The sequence below is a fragment of the Vitis vinifera genome, chromosome 18 (assembly GCF_030704535.1).
Source record: "Vitis vinifera cultivar Pinot Noir 40024 chromosome 18, ASM3070453v1".
Taxonomy (NCBI): Eukaryota; Viridiplantae; Streptophyta; class Magnoliopsida; order Vitales; family Vitaceae; genus Vitis; species Vitis vinifera.
In genome coordinates this window covers 11,265,297-11,285,955 of record NC_081822.1, presented here as the reverse complement: position 1 = coordinate 11,285,955, position 20,659 = coordinate 11,265,297, and the positions used below count along the sequence as shown (strand labels likewise).

The 20,659-nt window shown below is 32.8% G+C and overlaps 2 protein-coding genes and 1 long non-coding RNA gene across 5 annotated transcripts; 1 reads left to right on the top strand and 2 right to left on the bottom strand.

Annotated features, from left to right (window-relative positions):
• Positions 1-1,118: 1,118 nt before the first annotated feature.
• On the top strand, positions 1,119-2,251 carry LOC104882566 (uncharacterized). The gene is made up of 2 exons (XM_010666438.3): positions 1,119-1,242; positions 1,343-2,251. Exons 1-2 carry the CDS (start codon positions 1,232-1,234, stop codon positions 1,854-1,856), a joined length of 525 nt encoding a protein of 174 aa, XP_010664740.1. The 5' UTR covers positions 1,119-1,231; the 3' UTR covers positions 1,857-2,251.
• On the bottom strand, positions 1,175-3,405 carry LOC132253200 (uncharacterized). Of its 2 annotated transcripts, XR_009464983.1 has the most exons (4): positions 3,144-3,405; positions 2,942-3,016; positions 2,712-2,790; positions 1,175-1,935 (listed from the first exon to the last, which is right to left on the bottom strand). It is a non-coding gene; the product is annotated as an uncharacterized LOC132253200 (long non-coding RNA). The 2 variants fall into 2 exon arrangements; XR_009464982.1 differs by having other exon boundaries at positions 2,942-3,405.
• A 3,293-nt stretch (positions 3,406-6,698) lies between these two features.
• Positions 6,699-18,975, bottom strand: LOC100260821 (uncharacterized). 2 transcript variants are annotated; one of them, XM_002280422.5, is made up of 7 exons: positions 18,698-18,975; positions 9,311-9,452; positions 8,618-8,765; positions 8,464-8,539; positions 8,260-8,371; positions 7,999-8,090; positions 6,699-7,216 (listed from the first exon to the last, which is right to left on the bottom strand). In XM_002280422.5, exons 1-7 carry the CDS (start codon positions 18,731-18,733, stop codon positions 7,172-7,174), a joined length of 651 nt encoding a protein of 216 aa, XP_002280458.1. In that variant the 5' UTR covers positions 18,734-18,975; the 3' UTR covers positions 6,699-7,171. The 2 variants fall into 2 exon arrangements, with proteins under 2 accessions (XP_002280458.1, XP_059590706.1); XM_059734723.1 differs by lacking the exon at positions 6,699-7,216 and having other exon boundaries at positions 7,396-8,090; positions 18,698-18,950.
• Between the last annotated feature and the right edge of the window lie 1,684 nt (positions 18,976-20,659).

Here is a 20,659-nt window from a genome sequence, read left to right as displayed (position 1 = left end):
TTATCTTATTAAATTAATTTTAATTTATAAAATATTATGACTTCATTAATTTTTATATGTTGTAGTAATTTTTTAGCAAAATTGTATTTTTAGTATTTTAAAATAAAAACATTTAAAATTAAAAGGATAAATAAAAAAAATTAATAATGAAGTGAGGGTAATTTTTTAAAATAGGATTAATAAGATAAATATGAAAAGTAGCTAAAAATAAAATGATAATAATAAAATGGTAATATAAATTTAAAATAAAAGATAAATTAAAAATAAATAATTAAAAAATAAAAAAGATTAATACATATATTTAAAAAAAAATCAAAAAATGGTCGATTATTTTGAAAAAAATCACCTTTTTATCATCGATTTATTTCAAAAAAAAAATTGTCGATTTATTACCGGTTATTTCAAAAAAAAATTATAGATAAATCAATAAATTTTTTAGATCACCCTACGCCACAAGTGCGTCACTCATACACCCGGTTTTTCTCTGACCATAAAGCATTTCCCTGTCAAATACCAAGACGGGAAAGGGATCCATGCTGGACAGATGTGATGTGGGCATTCCCACATATATATATATGATAAAACTTGTAACATTTATATATTAATATTTAAAAATATATTTAATAATAAAATGATGATACATCTAATTTGAATATTTAAATATGTAAAAAAAAAATTATGACATATGTACAAATATTTTTTTATTTAAAAATATTTAAAATTTTATATTTCTCTTATATTTAATTATTATATAAAAGATATAAAAGAGATTTTTTATCATAGTAGTAGTAAACAATTTTTTGATTTCTATTCAAATACTAATTAATTCTTGTAAAAGGGCTATGAACAGAAATATTATATCTTAAAAGCGCTTTTAGAATAATGACTCCTAAATTAATCACTTCACCAACTTCGCCCACTCCCTAATTGTTCTCTTCATTATGACTTCACCAACTTCACCCATTCCTTATCTCCCAAGCCTTTACATGATCCTTAAGCACTTAACAAAATACTCACTGGGTGTTACCATCAATTCGAACAGAACGCGTTGTACCAGAAACATCTCTGTCCAAAACGACTATATCCACAAGGTTGGTTTACTACTATCAGAAGACTGTATATGTGGTGGTCATTGGACTAGACTCTCTTTATAATCCAAAACCTGCTGCTACACACATTGTGCTCAACCAATAGAAGAAGAAGAAGAAGAAGAAGCATCATAATATCTGTCATGGAGCATAAGTATATCTATCTTCCATCTCTTTTATTTTTCTTCTTACATGTGTCAAGAGTTTTATTAGGCACTGATCTTTTCTTCCTATGTAACTCTGTGGCGTTCAAGGGCAACAAGAACTGAAATGCTAGCCGTTTACAAGAAAGTATTAGACAACATTATTAATGTGAACGCGCTCTTCACATCAGCGGTCTTCATCGGATTACCATTTTCCTTTAGAACTGAAACTCTCAAGACCAGAGTAGAATGTAAGCCAGATGCAGGGATCGCAAAGAGGCTGGTGGTATTTGAAATTTTATCATTCAGTTTCTTCCTTCTGTCCACCCTGCTAGCCAAGACACTGAAGCTTCACTTCTATGTCATTAAGAATAAGCACAACACCAATTTTGTACTAAAGACCAGCTGCTTGATGTTGATAATTGCTGCAGTAGGTACTATTGCAGGTTGTGTCTTACTAACGTTGTCAATGATCCATATGGTTCAGATTAGGTTAGGAAAGTTAACATGCACTGGGAGCTCATGGATTGTGACTGGATCTCTGGTGGCAATTTTCGGTCTTGCTTTGATCTTATGGCTACCCACGCTTTTAATTTCTCAGCGCATTGCGTGGCAACTGAGCTAACCCAGGGAACAAAAAGGAGGTGATTGTGCTTCACATTCATAGAATACCCTAAACAGTGATAACCCAGCAGCTGTTAGTCCTGAACAAAAAGACCAAACATATAAATGTAGACATGAACAATTAGAATTCCAAAATGACCAAAAAATATTCCATCAACCTGATGCTTGAGCAAGATAGCACCTGCTAATTAAATTTGTCAAACTGTGATGCTTTTATAACTAGCTCATTGCATGCAAATTACAGCCTAACTTTCTGTAAACTTATTTCATTTCCCTAGCTTTGATTGATAAACTACCAAGGTCACCAATTTACTGTCCTACCATTTTTACTTTCAGTAACTAGTTCATTCCATGCAATTTATGGCCCCAACTTTCAGTAAACTTCTTTTATTCTCCAAATTTTGATTGATAAAATACCAAGGTTACCATTTATAGCTTTGTAACCACTCCATATTCCTTCCATGTTTGGAAGCTCTAATTTAGTCACATGTCAACACATCAAGAGCAACACTGAAATTGGAATAAACACATTTACAAATGTCTGTTGAAAAGGATGAATAGATAATTTGATTATATACCTATTCAGGGTAAACAAGATTAATGAACGCTCTAACACAATTTGAAACAACATTAGAAAGATCCTGTCTCATTGATACGGTTATGAGGAATTCAGTTTACAAAAAAAAAATACAACACAAGACAGGAGCTAATCAAGCAAATATGGTTGCATAAGAATGTGCTATATAATTAGAGTCACTTGCAGAGTTGAGGCTGCATGTGGCTTAAATGAGATGTTTTCGAAGAAATAAGAATTAATCATTAAAAAGAAAACATAGTGTGCAATCTTTCTCTTTACCTTATCGCTGTCATCTCTCATTACAATTGTGGTTAAAGCCATCAATTTTTTCCTTCCATGTTCTGGCATTTCTACCAAGCTAATTTGGCACAAACAAAAAATAAAGCATATTACAGATCAAGATGGAGTATGCAGGTTCAAGTGCATTAACAATAACATCAGATGAATAGATACCAGTGAGGTGTATGTGCAGAAGAAACATAAAAAATAAACCAAAATAATCTTCTCACCTCAACTAAAGATCTTATTTTCCAAAATCCAGTAAATTAAAACCTTCCAGAATGCCATTCAATCAACTACAAGAACTGATATTTCATGGAAAATCAAGAAAGGAAGATCATCAGTGTAGCTAACTGCATCAAACTCAATATTGAGAACCACAGATACAAGACGCTGGAAAAAGAAAACGGATGGCTCACCCTCCTTGCCTACCCCTTGCCATGAGAATTTCATTGCCTGGTTCTGCTAGATCTGCCGGAAGCTTCCCTCGCTTACGCTTCACAACTGTGCCTATTGCATGAGCAAAAGTAGTAAGAGTACTTACATGAAAATGTACAACCTTGTTTAAGATATTAACCATATCATATGCTTTTCCTTTGTTGGATCCTATCTCTGATGATTCCCATTCCGTTACAAGCATAAAGGCATGAAAATCTGCCACAAGTCTTAATAAAATCAAGAATGCAGGTAACATACAAACCTACAGGCACAGGATTACGCAATGTCGGTGCAGCAAGTCCATCATGCAACTCGGATGTTAAAACGCCCATGGCATCAACATTTCCCCCACGCTTTGCATTGTACCGACTCTTGTGAAACTCCAGTAATGAATCTTCTCCCTCATCTGCATAAATTATCACATCCCCCCATGTCCACCCATAGGAAGGATAAGTGAACCTTCAAAATCCCTCTTAAGCAAACTTTTCTTCCTCATTTTACCCTTATCATGTCTTCCTTGTGGCCTTGAAGGAGCTCTCTGGTTAAGCATGCTAAGAATTGCACCATGGCCTCCATTTCCAGAACAAACAGTAATGATTACCTGATCGAAGTATTTCTGAGGTTCCCTTATCAATGAAGAAGGTCCTGGGGAGGGAGATTCTTTTGCTCTGGTAAGTCTGCACTTAAAGTGTGTACTGCCCACCATGTCCAAAACTGCTTCTTTGTTGATTAAACCTATAAATCAAAAGGCTAAAAGAATAATCATCGAAATCAAATGAGTAAGAAAAAAGGGTAAAGTTAGAACCACCTAGTCATTCAGTGACAGATTATTCTAAACAATAAATAGATAAAGCATAAATTCCAGTACATGCCAAGGGTATAAAATGCGTCTGCAGAATATTTCCAAGTGATATCAAAGCATAATATTGTATTCATGAATTCTAAGAAAGAGGGAATTCAATAACAAGCAATGCGTGGTTACAGTTACATCATAGACATAAATGAACAATTGTGCGTGTATGGTGTAAAATATGTGTTCTAGATGTTCGATGAAATGCCAATTAGCCTCTCTTATTCTTTTCCCTCATTTTGTAGAACCCTCGTGCAAGATACTTCAATGCACTAATATAATTTGCACAGCTACTACACATAGAGATATGGGAACACTACATAAGAGTATAAATAAACACGAAAAAGAAAAGACACAACATAAGAAAATGCTCTGTTTGGTCGCGGAGAAAACGCACGGAAAGTGCATCGCGTACTTAACTAGTAAAGTTTTCATTATCTGACACCGTCGACTAACCCTAGTAAAACTATTTGACCTAGTTGAGGTGAGGGAAACCAAGACAACATAAAACAAAATTCAAATTTTCATTTTCTTTCCGTTTATTTTTCAGTGCTAGTCATTTCAAATTAGAGTCCGTTGATTGTTTTGTTTGGACAAAGAGAAAAATTAAAGAAAAACAAGTTGAAAATAAAATTTGGGAGAAGAATTAGCAGAAGACCTCTTTGGGAGAAGAGTATCCGGAAATCAGGAGACGAGTGTATCAGTGCCGAAATGCAAGTTGGAAGACTGTACAGAAACAAGAGAGCATTTTTGCAGTAAGCGAACATCCACACACAGAAACAAGACGATGCGTGGGGTGTTTTGTGAATCAACTTAGTTATTATTTATTAATGACTTAATTTATATTCATCTTTTTTTTCTTTTTTTTGTTAAAATAACTACATCTTAAAACTAAAAATGATTTTAAATATTAAATCCAAATATTAATTTTTCCTTACTTAAATCTAAAATTATATTTAAAAAGATTAAAATTGATATAAATTAAGTTATTAAATAACTAAATCATTGATTTACCAATCACCTTAATGATGCTTTATTTAAAATATTTAAAATTTTATTCATAAGTTAACATTAATCTTATATTTAATTATTATATGAAAGATATAAAAGAGATTTATTATCATGAAAGTTTTTACGGTTTGAATAATTAATTAATTAGTACCTGAGAATAATTAAAATTAAAAAGCAAGGTATAATATATGGTAAAATATCTTCAGACTCTGGCTTGTGGGCAACAAGCCACATATTCCAAGTTGGGACTTCTTTAATTTTTATGAAACTTTAAAATGAATAGGGTAGCTGATGAACAAGATAACAGGAGAAAAATGAGATTATCCAGATCAAATCCCATTAAAAATATTTTTTGATGTTTTTTTATATTAAAAATGTTTTCTAAAAACACTATCAGTAAAAACGTTTTTTAAAAGTATTATCAAACCAATTCTAAATTTCCAAAAGATCTTAAATTTGATTTTTATGCTGCACCACCTTTTCCTCTGCTTTTCTTTTTGCTTCACAGCCGTCCGATTAAAAGACATTTTAATCGCTGGTCATGATCTGTGATATTTCTTGGCGTATTTGCTTTAAAAAAAATAAAAAATAAATAAAAATAAAAATAAAACAGAGAAGAAGGCTTTATTTTGAACAAGAATACCCTCTATCAAATCCAACTCCATTCTCTTTCTTAACAGTTGTTAAAACTCGTAAAATTTCAGAAAATATGCTTTCAATTTCTATAAATTTATTGAATAATTAAGGATGCAGACACTTACTTTTATAAGCAAACTTATTAACTAAAGCATCACATTCAACCCCAACATCTTAACCTTCAATTTTTTGGCCAGCTTGTGATGTTGGACCATGGCAGGTCAGTGCAAACCATTTTAAAAACAAAGCAGACGGTGAAAGTAAATCTAGCGACATTCATAGTGATCATTTATCAAAAAATGACTCTGGTTATCAAATGATTGAACAACCAAAAGCAATTTACTTACGATACTTAGTTAACATTCATAAAAAGTATCTAATGAATTATAAGTTCAATACATCCTGTTTAGCAGAAAGATAGATATTCCTTGATCATTATCAGACAATCACTTATTCACAAACCTCGTGTGGGGCTAATAGTTTTCATTTCCCATCTCATGGAAAACCCTTTTCGCTCCGCTTACCCCTATCCCCCTCTAAGGGTATTTTAGTGATAGGTTCTATAGGAACTGAACGATCCTATTTGGTCAAATACCTAGCGACAAACTTCTATGTTCCTTTCATTACGGTATTTCTGATCAAGTTCCAGGATAACAAGCCTATTTCTTTTTTATGATATCGATATTGATGCTAGTGACGATATTGATCATGACCTTGATACGGAGCTGGAGCTGGAGCTGCCTAGGTGGGAAACACATGGTGGCCCCTATCTAGACCCAAATTAATTTGCAGACCGCTCCATACAAGGAGAACCAAGCACAAAAAGTGTTCTTGTTAGCCTCCTGTCAATCCTCCATACAGAATTTTACTTAGATTATTCAACATTTCTCTAACAGTTTTCTATCTTTCGTGAGGCAGCTTCCTATTTTAATCAATCAGGGAGTGTTATTAAGAGATAGAAAGACTGGAAGAGATAATTCTGACTAGCATTTGCAAACCTTTGGTAGAAAGGATCAACCTCTCCGCATGAGGTTTATGGACTAAAGGTGCTCTTCTATGATAATGGTGTTCTGCCATTTCCATGGTGGGCATGCTTCATTATTGAAATATCGTAAATTTACCAGTCATGGCAAATAGCAATCTATCATTTAAATAAAATAACTGGACTTCCTAGGTTATGACAAATCAAAACCTGACATATGATAACAAAATACCTGAATTTCTAACATCATAAATTGAGCAAGCAAACATATACAAGCCACACAATGGATCAACTAAACCACCTATGGAGACAAACCAATTTGCTCAGAGTTGAACCAAATCACTTTTTTTTCTTTTTTCAAGAAAAGGGGCATATCTCACCAAATGCAGAAATCAGATGCATCAGACAGCCTGCTCGGGAACTTCTACCGACACACAAGCAATGATAGTTTCTTGATAGCCATGATCAAACCTCACACCAAATCATGTTGCAGTAGGATGTGAAGTAAAACTGAATATGCCTCAAATGGCCCCCCTGACAAACTTAGCTCTTGAGAAAATCCTTCAAAGAAAAAGGTGGAGGAGGATCCTGCAAAGCCACAAGTAAAAAAAGTCTAAGGCATTCATCCTTCAGCCATCATTTGAGGCCATTCACATTTCATATATCCTTAACCAAGCAGATCGGACCAACTACTGTGTTCTAATTGGCTTCCTTGTTCATCCAGCAATATTTCTAGCCACAACTTAAGTCAGATGAGAAACATATCATAAAGGGCAAGTAGAAAAGTGACTTCCAACAATAGCTTCTGATTAAATTTGTAATGAATGTGAACATCTAAAATTTTGCATTTCTAGATCATATTCCAGCTTAACAACATGAAGCAAGTTTGGCATTGAGCCAGTACAAATGATCCTGGGAGAAATAGAATGTGACCTGTTACACTTAAAAATGTAAGCATTCAATTGAAATTACATTATAAACAATATATTTTGTTTTCTGTCTCTCTTTCTAGGTAAAGCATAGGTTATTATTTTTTTCTTTCTGTCTCTCTTTCTGGGTAAAACATGGGTTATTAGATTTCTTCCTTGATTGAAAGTAATTATTTTTAGAAAGCATAGTAATTACTCCCATTCATAATCTCCCCCTAATGGAATATACACAAGAAATGAAAGGATGACACAAACAATTGACAGTTGAAGTCATGGACTAAAAAAACAATTCAATCCTAGGATTACAATAAGAGAGAACAACTTGAGATGTCAATTAAAAATAATCCAACATGAGCAGGCCTCCAAGAATCCCAATAAAACACACCAACACACACACACACGCACGCGCGCACAAAGGAAAAATAACAAATAGAAGATTACCTTGCTAAGCTCTTGATTTAAGCATTGTCTAACTACTGTTGTCTGTTGTATCAGCCTTTCCATTGCTGAACAGCTAGGGAGGTTGGCATGTGCTGATATACACCATGAACCACAAGCCAAGAGTGAATCAAACAGTTTAGAGCATTATTAAAAAGAATAATGGAATCAGAAAATGAATTTTGCATAAAAAGCATATATGTGTACAACATCCTACAACCAGATATAGCATACAGAAGCAAGTAGGAACCAGTGGAAACACACCAAGAAGTGCTCTGTTCAAACTATCTGCAACTTGCTGCCGATATTCCAGGCTTAGCAGATGAAACATTGGGGATTTTTCTGGCTCCTCATAAGCTAGCAGAGTCATGAAGTCCTGCAGCAGGAGCAATTTGTCTTTAGTTCTGATGAAGAACAAAATAATTGAGTAGAAATGTTTAAGATGGTTTGCCTCAGAAAAAGACATACTTCAAGCTTCTCAACATAATTTTGCACTTTTCCAAAAGGGGTCAACTTTGTCTGAGCAAATTCCAGAGCTTCTGTGCTGTCACCAAAATGTAAAACTAAGATACCATGGTTGTGGAACTTATGAATTTGGAGAAAGAATTGTTATTTTACACACCATTTCCTGGAGCATACAAGCTTAACAAAGTGAAGGCTAAGAAGATCAAAATGCAAATCCTTATTTTTCTCTAGTAAATCATCTGCCAGCTGTTCTGTCAGTTCAATGGCCTTTAGTGCATTGCCCTCCAAAGCAAAATGAAATATTCCTGAGAAAAAAAAAAGAAAAAGAAAAAAAGAAAATTCCAGCACCACAATCAATCGAATAGTCCAAGTCCAGAAGTAAACATAAAAATAATAATAATAAAAATAAAAATAAAATCTCTGTTGAGGTATTGACCAGCCATCTGCAGCCAGTTGTTTACATGAAATTATGAAATCAAGTTTCAATTTTGGTATCCAATATGAAAATCAGCTAGTCAGCCACGAATCCAGCTAAATTATCTTTTTCTTTATTCTCCATCATTAGTTATATTAAATAATGACATAACCTTCATCTTGCATATGAATTTCTATAAAATAAGATGATGCAATAAAAGATCTGCATAGCAACCACATTGTTATAGATGGAATTTCATCCATAACAAATGGGTTTAATGCTTAATGCATGTCCTTGATACAGAAATTTGCCATTGCAAAGTCCATCAGATCCAAACTGTTAAATTTTCATATAACTGGAAGATGCTATCTGTAAGCAACCTTGAAGTTGTGAATCCTACTTTCCTGAAGAAGAGGAAAAAAAAAATTCACCTACGTTTTCTTTTCTCCATGTCCTCCTGATAATCAGCAGGCTGCTTCATCCCAGTACAAGAAATAAATGATTCCACAGTCTCTTTAAAACAATTATGCACAAGATATGATAGGACAATGTTGTGGATGTCACTGTCATTGATAGCCTGTTAAAGATGTATGAAGAATTATAAAAAATAAAAACAAAATCAAGCATGGTAGAGAAACTTCATAAAGAATTATACATCAATTAAAATCTTAACTGTGGTGCTTTATTGTAGAAAAAAGGAAAAGAAATATTCTAGGATTGTAGGATCGTAGAATCATAAATCCTGGTGGGGAGAAAACCAAAAGAAACACTTCAAGTACAGGAATGAGAAGCCAAAAGTGCCCATACATCTCTTAAGGTCAGTATGTTTCAACTTAAACAAAATCAAGGAAACAAGAAATGCATCTTTATAATTGTAATATTGGTATGTTATCTAAGAGAAATCTTTGCATAATATTGGACTTTCATCTCTGATGACACTTTTTTAGTCAGGGATAGCAATGGGTGGAGTTATTCCAAATGAGACAAGTATCTCCTGCCTATTCCCAAAAGGGCCAAAAGGATCATTCCAAACCACTATCAGTCTTCTAGTGTTGCAAAACTTGATAGCAGAGCGAGTTTTGCAGCCATGACTTAAAACTTCCAAATGAAGGCCATTGAATTTTCTTAGTTATGAATCAAATTCATCATTAGGGAATTATGCTGATACCAACTGAGAGGATTGCAACAATGAATCTTGATTGTAGGCAACTGTATTAGGAGAAATTGTGCCATTTAACTGAAATTCAAGGTGTAATGTAAACATTCACAACACAAGAGGAATTTCTCTTATCATTATCTTTTGAATGATTTCTAGTTCCTCTTTCAAGTTGAGCAAAGCACCCATAACCCAACACACGCTAGGAAATCTTAAACAGGTTTGACCAGCAGTCTCCCAAGGAAGTAAGCATTAAGGAACTTCATGATGAAGTTAGACAGTATAGGAAAGAGATTAAGGAGTTAAGACAATTCATAGGTTTAGGTCTCTTTGATCTCTAAGGGCAAATTAATAGAATTGTCAATTAGGGAAACATTGTGGATATACCAGAATCTTCTCATGTTAATGATAATGAGACAAATGTTTTTTTGAATACTGTTAGTAGGGTTATCTTCCAGAGATGGGAGGTCTCCCTTACTATAGTAGTCAAAGATAAATTTGTCTTTGATATTATTGCTTTGATTGACTCAGGTGCAACTGAGAATTGCCTTCAAGAAGGTCTTGTACCTATTCCCTTATGTGAAGAGACTAGTGAGTCTCTATTTGGAGCCAATGGCAAAAGGCTTGCCATTAAGTATAAATTAACAGATGTTCATATCCGTAACCATGACATCTGTATTAAGCAAACCTTCATTCTTGTTAAGGACCTTAAGGAGAAAGCCCTCCTAGGAATCCCCTTCTTAAGCTCTATTTATCCTATGTGGGTAGATAACCAAGGTATAAGAACAAAGCTCTTTGATAAGGAAATTCTTTTTGAATTTGCTAATCCTGTTGTAAACATCACTTCTTGTGATCAAGAAATTAATCTTGTTGGATTAGATGTTCCATCTAAGATTTTAGGTATCCAACTTATTCATAATTTTATTATAATTGATATTTTAAGCATTCCTTTATGCATTTCAAAATTTCAAAGTGATATTTTGAATCAAAGATTTTTAAAAGTTGTTTTCACATCTGAGAAAACAATCAAGTATATAGCTTTTAAGTATGATTCAACTCATTGGATTATTTTAAACCCTAATTTTCAAATTAAGTTTATTAAAGGAGAAAATTTCATTCCTAATTACTCAACTCGTGGAATTTGCAGGGTTCACGAGACCATGGCCCCTAAAAAGAATACCCAAGCTCCTAACCAGAAAACCCAATCCAGTCAAGCTCCTTCTCCCTATAAAATGCTATGAAGCCAACAAGTTGAAGAAGAAGAAGCAAGGCTTCATTCTTCTAACCCTATGCCTAATAAGATGATGACCTTGTACTATGATCATTCTGATCCAGCTAATCCAGTCAAGGCCACCCAATACCCAACCATTTCAGGGTCTCAGACCTTCAAGCAAGTTACTAAGGCTAATCCCTCTCAAAAGGAATTAGCATCAAGCTCCTTTTTTTCAAATAAGCAAATTGTGATGGTTGTCAAGCCCACACCTCTTTCAACAAAATCAAGATACTGGCAAAATGATTTAAACCAACCTCTTTTGGTTATTGAAAGAGAATTTTTCTCTGAAAACCTCAGAGAGATTACTGCAAAAGCTTTTCAAGAAAATTTTCATTATCTCTCTGGTGATCTTTTAAAAACAAGAGAGTTTTATGAAGCAGCCCTTGCAGAAACTGATTCTGTTAAAATTAAGCATAACGCTGATAAGTTCAGCAATATGGGCTTGACATTCTCCACCTGCCATATCTATAAGATTCTTACTATCAAGCACTGGGGTGGAAATCCCAATCTTTCAAGGGAATTCTCTGAGCCATCAAAACCAAGATTTTTCAATTATTGGGATTATTAGAGAGCATGGTTCAATGCTTTTCTGATCCAGAATAGGGACTTCCATCATTCATGGATGTTCTATTTTCCATCTAAGAATCAGCTTTCCCCTTTCCCATTTTAGTTCCACAGTTGGTGGACTTATTTTGGTCCGTCTATTAAGATTCTTCCTAAGCCCATCTTGGATGGCTTTGAGTTATTCAATAGTTCTTTTGTTATCCCCAGAGAACTTTCAGCTTTTCCCCTTTTGTTATTCTTTTTCAGTAAATTTGGTCTTACTTGGATAGTCCAGTGGGACTACATTATCATTGCAGATGAATCAGCAGCATTTCCAACTCTTGGAAGGACCTTTAAAACTAAATGGTGGGATGCCTTGAAAAATGATGCATCTATTGATGCAGTTAAGCAATATTTCCTCAAAAACCCCACACAAGCCTCTGCCAGTGATGATATGTCACAATTTCTCCTCAAGAAACAACAGTTACAAGTCATGCTCGCAGCAGCAAAGACCCCTCAAGATTTTCAGAAAATCCTTGAAGAAGGAAGCTCAAGTTTTTCCCAAGAAAACTCTTATGCAGAGTCTGATGATTCAACAAGCCTGCAAGCATGGCTTGTAACTGTTGTTTCTTGAGGAGAAATTGTGACATATCATCACTGGCAGAGGCTTGTGTGGGGTTTTTGAGGAAATATTGTTTAACTGCATCAATAGATGCATCATTTTTCAAGGCGTCCCACCATTTAGTTTTAAAGGTCCTTCCAAGAGTTGGAAAGGCTGCTGATTCATCTGCAATGATAATGTAGTCCCACTAGACTATCCAAGCAAGGCCAAATTTATTGAAAAAGAATAACAAAAGGGGAAAAGCTGAAAGTTCTCTGGGGATAACAAAAGAACTATTGAATAGCTCAAAGCCATCCAAGATGGGCTTAGGAAGAATCTTAATAGACGAACCAAAATAAGTCCACCAACTGTGGAACCAAAATGGGAAAGAGGAAAACTGATTCTTAGATGGAAAATAGAACATCCATGAATGATGGAAGTCCCTATTCTGGATCAGAAAAGCATTGAACCATGCTCTCTGATAATCCCAATAATTGAAAAATCTTGGTTTTGATGGTTCAGAGAATTCCCTTGAAAGATTGGGATTTCCACCCCATTGCTTGATAGTAAGAATCTTATAGATATGGCAGGTGGAGAATGTCAAGCTCATATTGCTGAACTTATCAGCGTTATGCTTAATTTTAACAGAACTAGTTTCTGCAAGGGCTGCTTCATAAAACTCTCTTGTTTTTAAAAGATCACCAGAGGAATAATGAAAATTTTCTTGAAAAGCTTTTGCAGCAATCTCTCTGAGGTTTTCAGAGAAAAATTCTCTTTCAATAATCAAAAGAGGTTGGTTTAAATCATTTTGTCAGTATCTTGATTTTGTTGAAAGAGGTGTGGGCTTGGCAACCACCACAATTTGCTTGTTTGAAAAAAAGGAGTTTGATGCTAATTCCTTTTGAGAGGGATTAACCTTAGTAACTTGCTTGAAGGTCTGAGACCCTGAAATGGTTGGGTATTGGGTGGCCTTGACTGGATTAGCTGGATCAGAATGATCATAGTACAAGGTCATCATCTTATTAGGCATAGGGTTAGAAGAATGAAGCTTTGCTTCTTCTTCTTCAACTTGTTGGCTCCATAGCATTTTATAGGGAGAAGGAGCTTGACTAGATTGGGTTTTCTGGTTAGGAGCTTGGGTATTCTTTTTAGGGGTCATGGTCTCGTGAACCCTGCAAATTCCACGAGTTGAGTAATTAGGAATGGAATTTTCTCCTTTAATAAACTTAATTTGAAAATTAGGATTTAAAATAATCCAATCAGTTGAATCATGCTTAAAAGCTATATACTTGATTGTTTTCTCAGATGTGAAAACGACTTTTTAAAATCCTTGATTCAAAATATCAATTTGAAATTTTGAAATGCATAAATGAATGCTTAAAATATCAATTATAATAAGATTATGAATGAGTTGGATACCTAAAATCTTAGATGGAACATCTAATCCAATAAGATTAATTTCTTGATCACAAGAAGTGATGTTTACAACAGGATTAGCAAATTCAAAAAGAATTTCCTTATCAAAGAGCTTTGTTCTTACACCTTGGTTATCTACCCACATAGGATAAATAGAGCTTAAGAAGGGGATTCCTAGGAGGGCTTTCTCCAGGAGGGCTTTCTCCTTAAGGTCCTTAACAAGAATGAAGGTTTGCTTAATACAGATGTCATGGTTACGGATATGAACATCTGTTAATTTATACTTAATGGCAAGCCTTTTGCCATTGGCTCCAAATAGAGACTCACTAGTCTCTTCACATAAGGGAATAGGTACAAGACCTTCTTGAAGGCAATTCTTAGTTGCACCTGAATCAATCAAAGCAATAATATCAAAGACAAATTTATCTTTGACTACTATAGTAAGGGAGACCTCCCACCTCTGGAAGATAACCCTACTAACAGTATTCAAAAAAACATTTGTCTCATTATCATTAACATGAGAAGATTCTGGTATATCCACAATGTTTCCCTAATTGACAATTCTATTAATTTGTCCTTAGAGATCAAAGAGACCTAAACCTATGAATTGTCTTAACTCCTTAATCTCTTTCCTATACTGTCTAACTTCATCATGAAGTTCCTTAATGTTTACTTCCTTGGGAGACTGCTGGTCAAACCTGTTTAAGATTTCATTAAGGTTATAAGGATTTACAGTCAATAAGGATTTCATCAAGGCTCTGATACCATAGACACCCAGGACAAGGTCATATGCAATAAAAACAGGAATTATGCCATGATTCAAAACAAAGAAGAGGAGTTAGAAAATAAACAAGATAAATAACCAAAGAAATTTAAAAAGAGAAGGAATCACAAACTTTTAATTACATAAATTTAAAACCATCCATGATAGGAGGTAAACTGGAAACATAAAACAAACTTGAAAATTTACATAGCTTAAAAACCATCCATCATAGGAGGTATAACATAAAACATAGATACATAAGGAGATGAATATCTTACAATGGGAGAAGGGAGGAAAGCTTTGAAGAAAGCTTGGGGCTTGGAAGGCTTACATGTTGAGAGAGAAAGAAGAGAGAAGGGAGAGCATAAGCTTGGAAAAGAAAAATGAAAAATTAAAGGATGCTTACAAATGAGGATCAAGCCTCCTTAAATAGCCAAAAAGAGGGGATAAAGAACTGTTTGCTTTTTGACTAATTGCTGTGAATAGTAATCCCGTGTATGACTAGTGAATAGTGAAAAAGTGAATAGTAAAAGTCACTTTCTACTGTAGTACTTTAGACATTTTCACCGGGAATCTTACTTTCGGCTGAGAAGACAGCTGTTTAAGATTTCATTGAGGTTATAAGGATTTACAGTCTTTTTAGCTTCTGGCTTAACAATTGATTTCTTAAAAACTTCATAAAGATCTTGCTTAGTTTTTTCATCTTCAATTTTCTTTAAGATATCTAAGACAAGTTCCTGATCTTGGCTTATGACATTTATAGTCTTAGGACGGCAGTTACAATTACCCTTAATACAATCTGCTTGGTCACTAAAAGATTGGCTAGAAACATCACCACTACTGTCTAGTTGATTAATATCATCTTCATTATCTGAATCAGTTCTTGATTTCAGCCAAAAAACAAACACCACCTAAATATATGACCTATAAAATAAGGTAAACATGCCCACCATAAATCCACTCTCTCCAACTATCAAGATATTGGCATTGATGTATTTCTTAAAATATTGTGTAAATAAAAAAGAATTCTTTTTTTTTCCTTATTTTTTATTGACGGACAAACACAACAGAGGATGTTTTGTCTCAACGAGAGAGGATCCCAATTCTCTGAAAGCACCAACTAGCACAAATCATGTGTCATATCATAAACTACAAGACACACTCAACTTGAGAAAGGTTATTAGTAGAATGTTCAGCCGCCAAAATTAACGCATAACTTATTGTTCGAATAAGCTTAAACAAGTGAATTCTAAAGTGCTTAGAAAAGCCCATGCATGTGTTCACAAACATATGCATAGGTGGGATTCGGTAAAACTAAAAACTTAATACTTAACAACTCAAGATAGCTTAATATGATCTTGCTAAATTTATTAACTTAAAATTTATGATTTAATTCTTATTTAAGTATTAAGGTTATTTTCGGTAAAACTAACTTAAAAACTTTTTGAAATGATTTAATCTGATATATTTATCCTTATTAATATTATATAATGAGCCTATGAGAGAGAAAAATGGAGGAAATAACTGATATTTGTGGCCAACTCTTGATAGGAAGTTAGGAGTTTTTGGCCATGAGAGTTTTAACATACTACTTTAAATCAATTTTAACTTTAACTAATGTTATTAAGTTATTTTATTGAACAAGCTTAATGACTATAGGTCATTGGTTTGGATAAATATCCGGGTATCATGGGTACATGGACTTGAAGTTCAAGTACAATGTAGAGGCAAGAACCTTATCTCTACTACCGCATCCTATCCCTGCTGGTTTAGAGTAAGCCTAAATGATCCTTGTATCCTGACTTGACCCAAATTTCTTGAAGTGTTCTTGTCAAAACTTCATTTCACCCAATCGAAAGGGTACTTCTTACAGATGTGCAGTAAGGAAGTATATCTCTAGAAAGCACTGCTCTCAGTTATCTCATTATGGACCAAAGTGGAACCCCATAAAATATTTTGTTAATGGACATCCAAAGAGAGCTGGTTATCTTGTTGCTCCTTTTATATGACACAAGTATTCAGGGGAAGAGGTTTCTTGATCTTCTAATTTGATGCATGTCATTGGAATAAACTTTATTATGAGCCACTAGCAAGGCCAAAACCCATAATCTTGCAAAAGACCTTGGCCTTGAAAATGATTTTGGAGGGCAATAAATCTGTTTTTCAGTCCTTGCTGCATGAGGTATCATGAATCACATAACTAAAGTGCTCACTAAACCTAGGATTATAATGGGCAATAAATCTGTTTTTCAGTTCTTGCTAAATGAAGTATCATGAATCATATTGCTCAAGCGCTCACTAAAAACAATAGTAACTACTTATGATACCCGAATCCTTCAATTTCAACCAACATACCCATATCGACATGAAATGACATGGGTGTGGGTATGGGATCCTTGTTGGACACTCATATGTTACTTTGGGTGTGTCTGTTTGATTTTTTTATTGATATCCTTTTATTCTTTCAACTTTCTTAGTAACAATTAAGTCAGGGAAAAAGAATAGTTAGTTGAAAAGTGAATTTTTTTAAGAATATTTAAGACTAAGAAGGAAAAAAAGCATTAGAGAGAAAAGATTGGAGCTTTTAAAAAGTATATCATTACTTCCAATTTATTTTCAATTGATTTTTCTTTTATCATGTTGCATCACAATGCCCATACCAGTTTTTTGGATCAGTTTTAGTATAGTACTTATAACCTAAAATTTGAGTAGTGATAGATCAAACACTTAAACACATACACAAATCAAATACTCGTACCCAACCCCATGCAACATAGGTAACACCTATATACAATGCAAAAACTTTTTAAAAGTTACCTTAAAAAGAAAATATCTTTTAAAAACTATTTAAAAAAAATGACAAATTAAATTTTTTTATGACCTTAAATTTTAAAAGTAATTTTTAAGAATATAAGATAAGTTCATACCTTTTATATAAGAATTATTGTATTTTCTATACACGGTATTAATATTTTCTATTTTTAAAAAAATAGAAAACAAGAAGTATATCCAAGCAAGCACTAAGTTATAATTTTACGATCAATAAATTAAGCAAAATCTAAATTAAGAATTAAATAACAAGTGTAAAGTCAATAAGTTAAGCCAAATCTAGATTAAATTATCTTAAGGCATTAAGTACTAATTTTTCAATTTTACCAAACCTCACCTAAATTATTAAGGCCTTACTTGGATCAAGAAGCCAAAAACTCTTTTTTTAAGGTCAATAAGCATTTTTATATCAGTTTAGCTAATTCTGTTCAAAAAGCTTATGGCTTCAAAAAAAAATTAATATGGAAATCAGCAAAATCCTGTTTCATGTAGAAGTTCTTTTTTGGCTTATATGAGAACTTTTTTCATATTCAATATAACTTTTACAATATCAATATTACCCTTTAAAATTTGTGACTTTAGCTTTAACTTCCTTCTAAAGCAAAAAACAGGAAGCTATCCAGACGAGGCATGAGTTTGTTTACTAACTTTCCCCCTCTTAGTGTCATTTTAGTATGCCATAAACAATTTCAAGATGACCATAAAGCAACTCAATCAGGTAATGCCGATGCGGTCATAATTCATTCTCTATCATCAGAATTCCATCTCCTCTATCTATCTGTAACTACCCCCATTGAGCACATGCAACTGGTCTAGTTTTGATCACCTTCAATCCTCCAGAAAACCATCCATCTATTCTTAAGGTTTACATCCAAATTTTGTATATTTAACACAATCATGTACAGAGTCATCCCTCCCAAAAATTTAAATAAAAAGGGGAAAACAATAAACTTTCAGCCCTGATTGATATCCAAAACCGCAACTACTTCATCAAATTAGTGAGAAGAGCACAAACCAAGTAAATAAAATAATTAAAAATTCAAACTGAGACAAGAAGACAAAAGCCTAGGGTTTCAATCATTAATTCTGAAAAAGGTCAACATTTGAAATCAATGCAATTAAACGGATACCAAAACCGATCGAAAAGACCAAATCCAATTCACCTGAAATCATCCAATTCAATCACATACGAAACATAAATTAAAAAACAATAATTGACCCCGAAAAAATAAAGAACTTACAGCATTTTCGTATTGACGCGGATCTACGTCCATCATTCGCCACTTATGTATAATTTTATTAAGAATTTTTCTAACTTCTGAGGGTTTCAGAAGGCGTCTGATATATCTTCGTGGTTCGTTTGAGTCTCTGCAAGTGCGTAGGGACGCATGTTCTGCCTTTGAGACTACTCACTCAATCTGTCTCTCTCTCTCTCTCTCTCCTCCTCTCTCTTTCATCAGGACACTGGGATCCCCCCTGTGAGATATCTAACGCCTACACGTGCCTTCCATTATCCCTATCGCTAAAGATTACAAAGACGGAAATATCTTTAGACCCACCACTAAGATCCCGCCGTGTCAGCATCAATGGAAATGAGCGAATGTAAAACCGTTCGTACATTGTGATTTTAGATGGATCCTTGGCATGGACGGTCCAGGTTTGCCCATTTCCTAGATTTGATTGCTGGTGCGGCACATGAGAAACGAGCTGGGCTCAATGGGCTTGTCACACAGGATTCTGCCCGTCTTTTTTTCTTTTTCTTTTTCTTTTCCTAAAAATATATATATATATATATAAAACCACTTTTAAAAAGCGTTTTTTCTTAAAAAAAAAAAAAAAAAAAGAATTTTTACTATAAATATTTTCCTAAGAACTTAAAAAAATTTATTTTTCAAATATTAAAAATATTATGATTACTTTCTAAAATTACTATCAAATTAAGTGTATTTGGTAATAATTCTTAAAAATATTTAATTTGATAATGATTTTTGAAAGTGTTTCTAATTCTTTTAATATTTAAAAAATAAATATATTAGTATTAGAAATACTAAAAACACGTCCTAAAATGATTGTTTAATATACTCTAAGAATCCGTATTTGAGTGATTATAAGAATCGCTTATAATATTTTTAATACTTTAAATTTTTTATTATTCGAGTATTAGAATGGTTAAAAACGTTGTTAAAAATAGTTATCAAGCACACTCTAAAAATGTTTATTTAAAAAAACTATAAATAATTTTTTAAAATTTTAAAAGTATTTTTTGTGAAGCACCTAATTAAAAAAAAACATTCTTAAGTCAAAAATATATTTTTTAAATCATTATCAAAAGAACTTTTAAAATGCGTTTGTCAACCATTCTAAAAAATATTTTTAATTTTTTTAACATTTAAATGATAAAACTTTTTAAGTATTAAAAATATTAAAAGTTTTTTCTAAAATCATTTCTATACGAGCTCTTAATAGTATTATATATACAAAAATATAACACTTAATAGATATATCATTCTGCCTTTTCTTTACATTAAAATCATCTTTTTTTAAAAAAAAATTATTTTTTAGCAAAATAATAAATTCACTTTTTTATAAATAAAAAATAAATCTTATTTTTCATTTAAATCAAGCTTGACACATGCTTGTGAAATTAATTTTTATATACAAAAAGTCTCCGCCCTTTCAAATCCCAAAATCCCCAACATGTCATCTTATTTTACTATCTTGATTTATTGCATTGGTTTTTTTTTTTTTTTTTTACTTACCTTAAGGAGCGTATTTACTTGAAATGTTTTTAGTGAAATATTTTTTTCTATTTTTAGAAAAATCACTCATAAAATTTTTTCCCAAAAAATATTACAAATAATTTTTCAATATTATCATTGATTTAAAAATTTTTAAAAGTATTTTATATTTTTTTTTAAATTCTTAGAACCACTGTTTCATAATAATTTTACTAAAACGGTTTATAATATTTTTAATACTTGAATATTAAAATTTTTTATGTTAAAAATATTAGAAGCGTTTCCCAAAATTAATATCAAATAAGCTAATATATTTTTTTTAAAACACTTTTTACATTAAAGTCATTTCTTAAAATTATCATCAAACAAATTATAAATTACATGTGCAACCAACTAGGCAACTATAACAAGTGGTCACTTAATTATGCTATTTGAATTTTGTTTTAAATTTAAAATTTATAAATT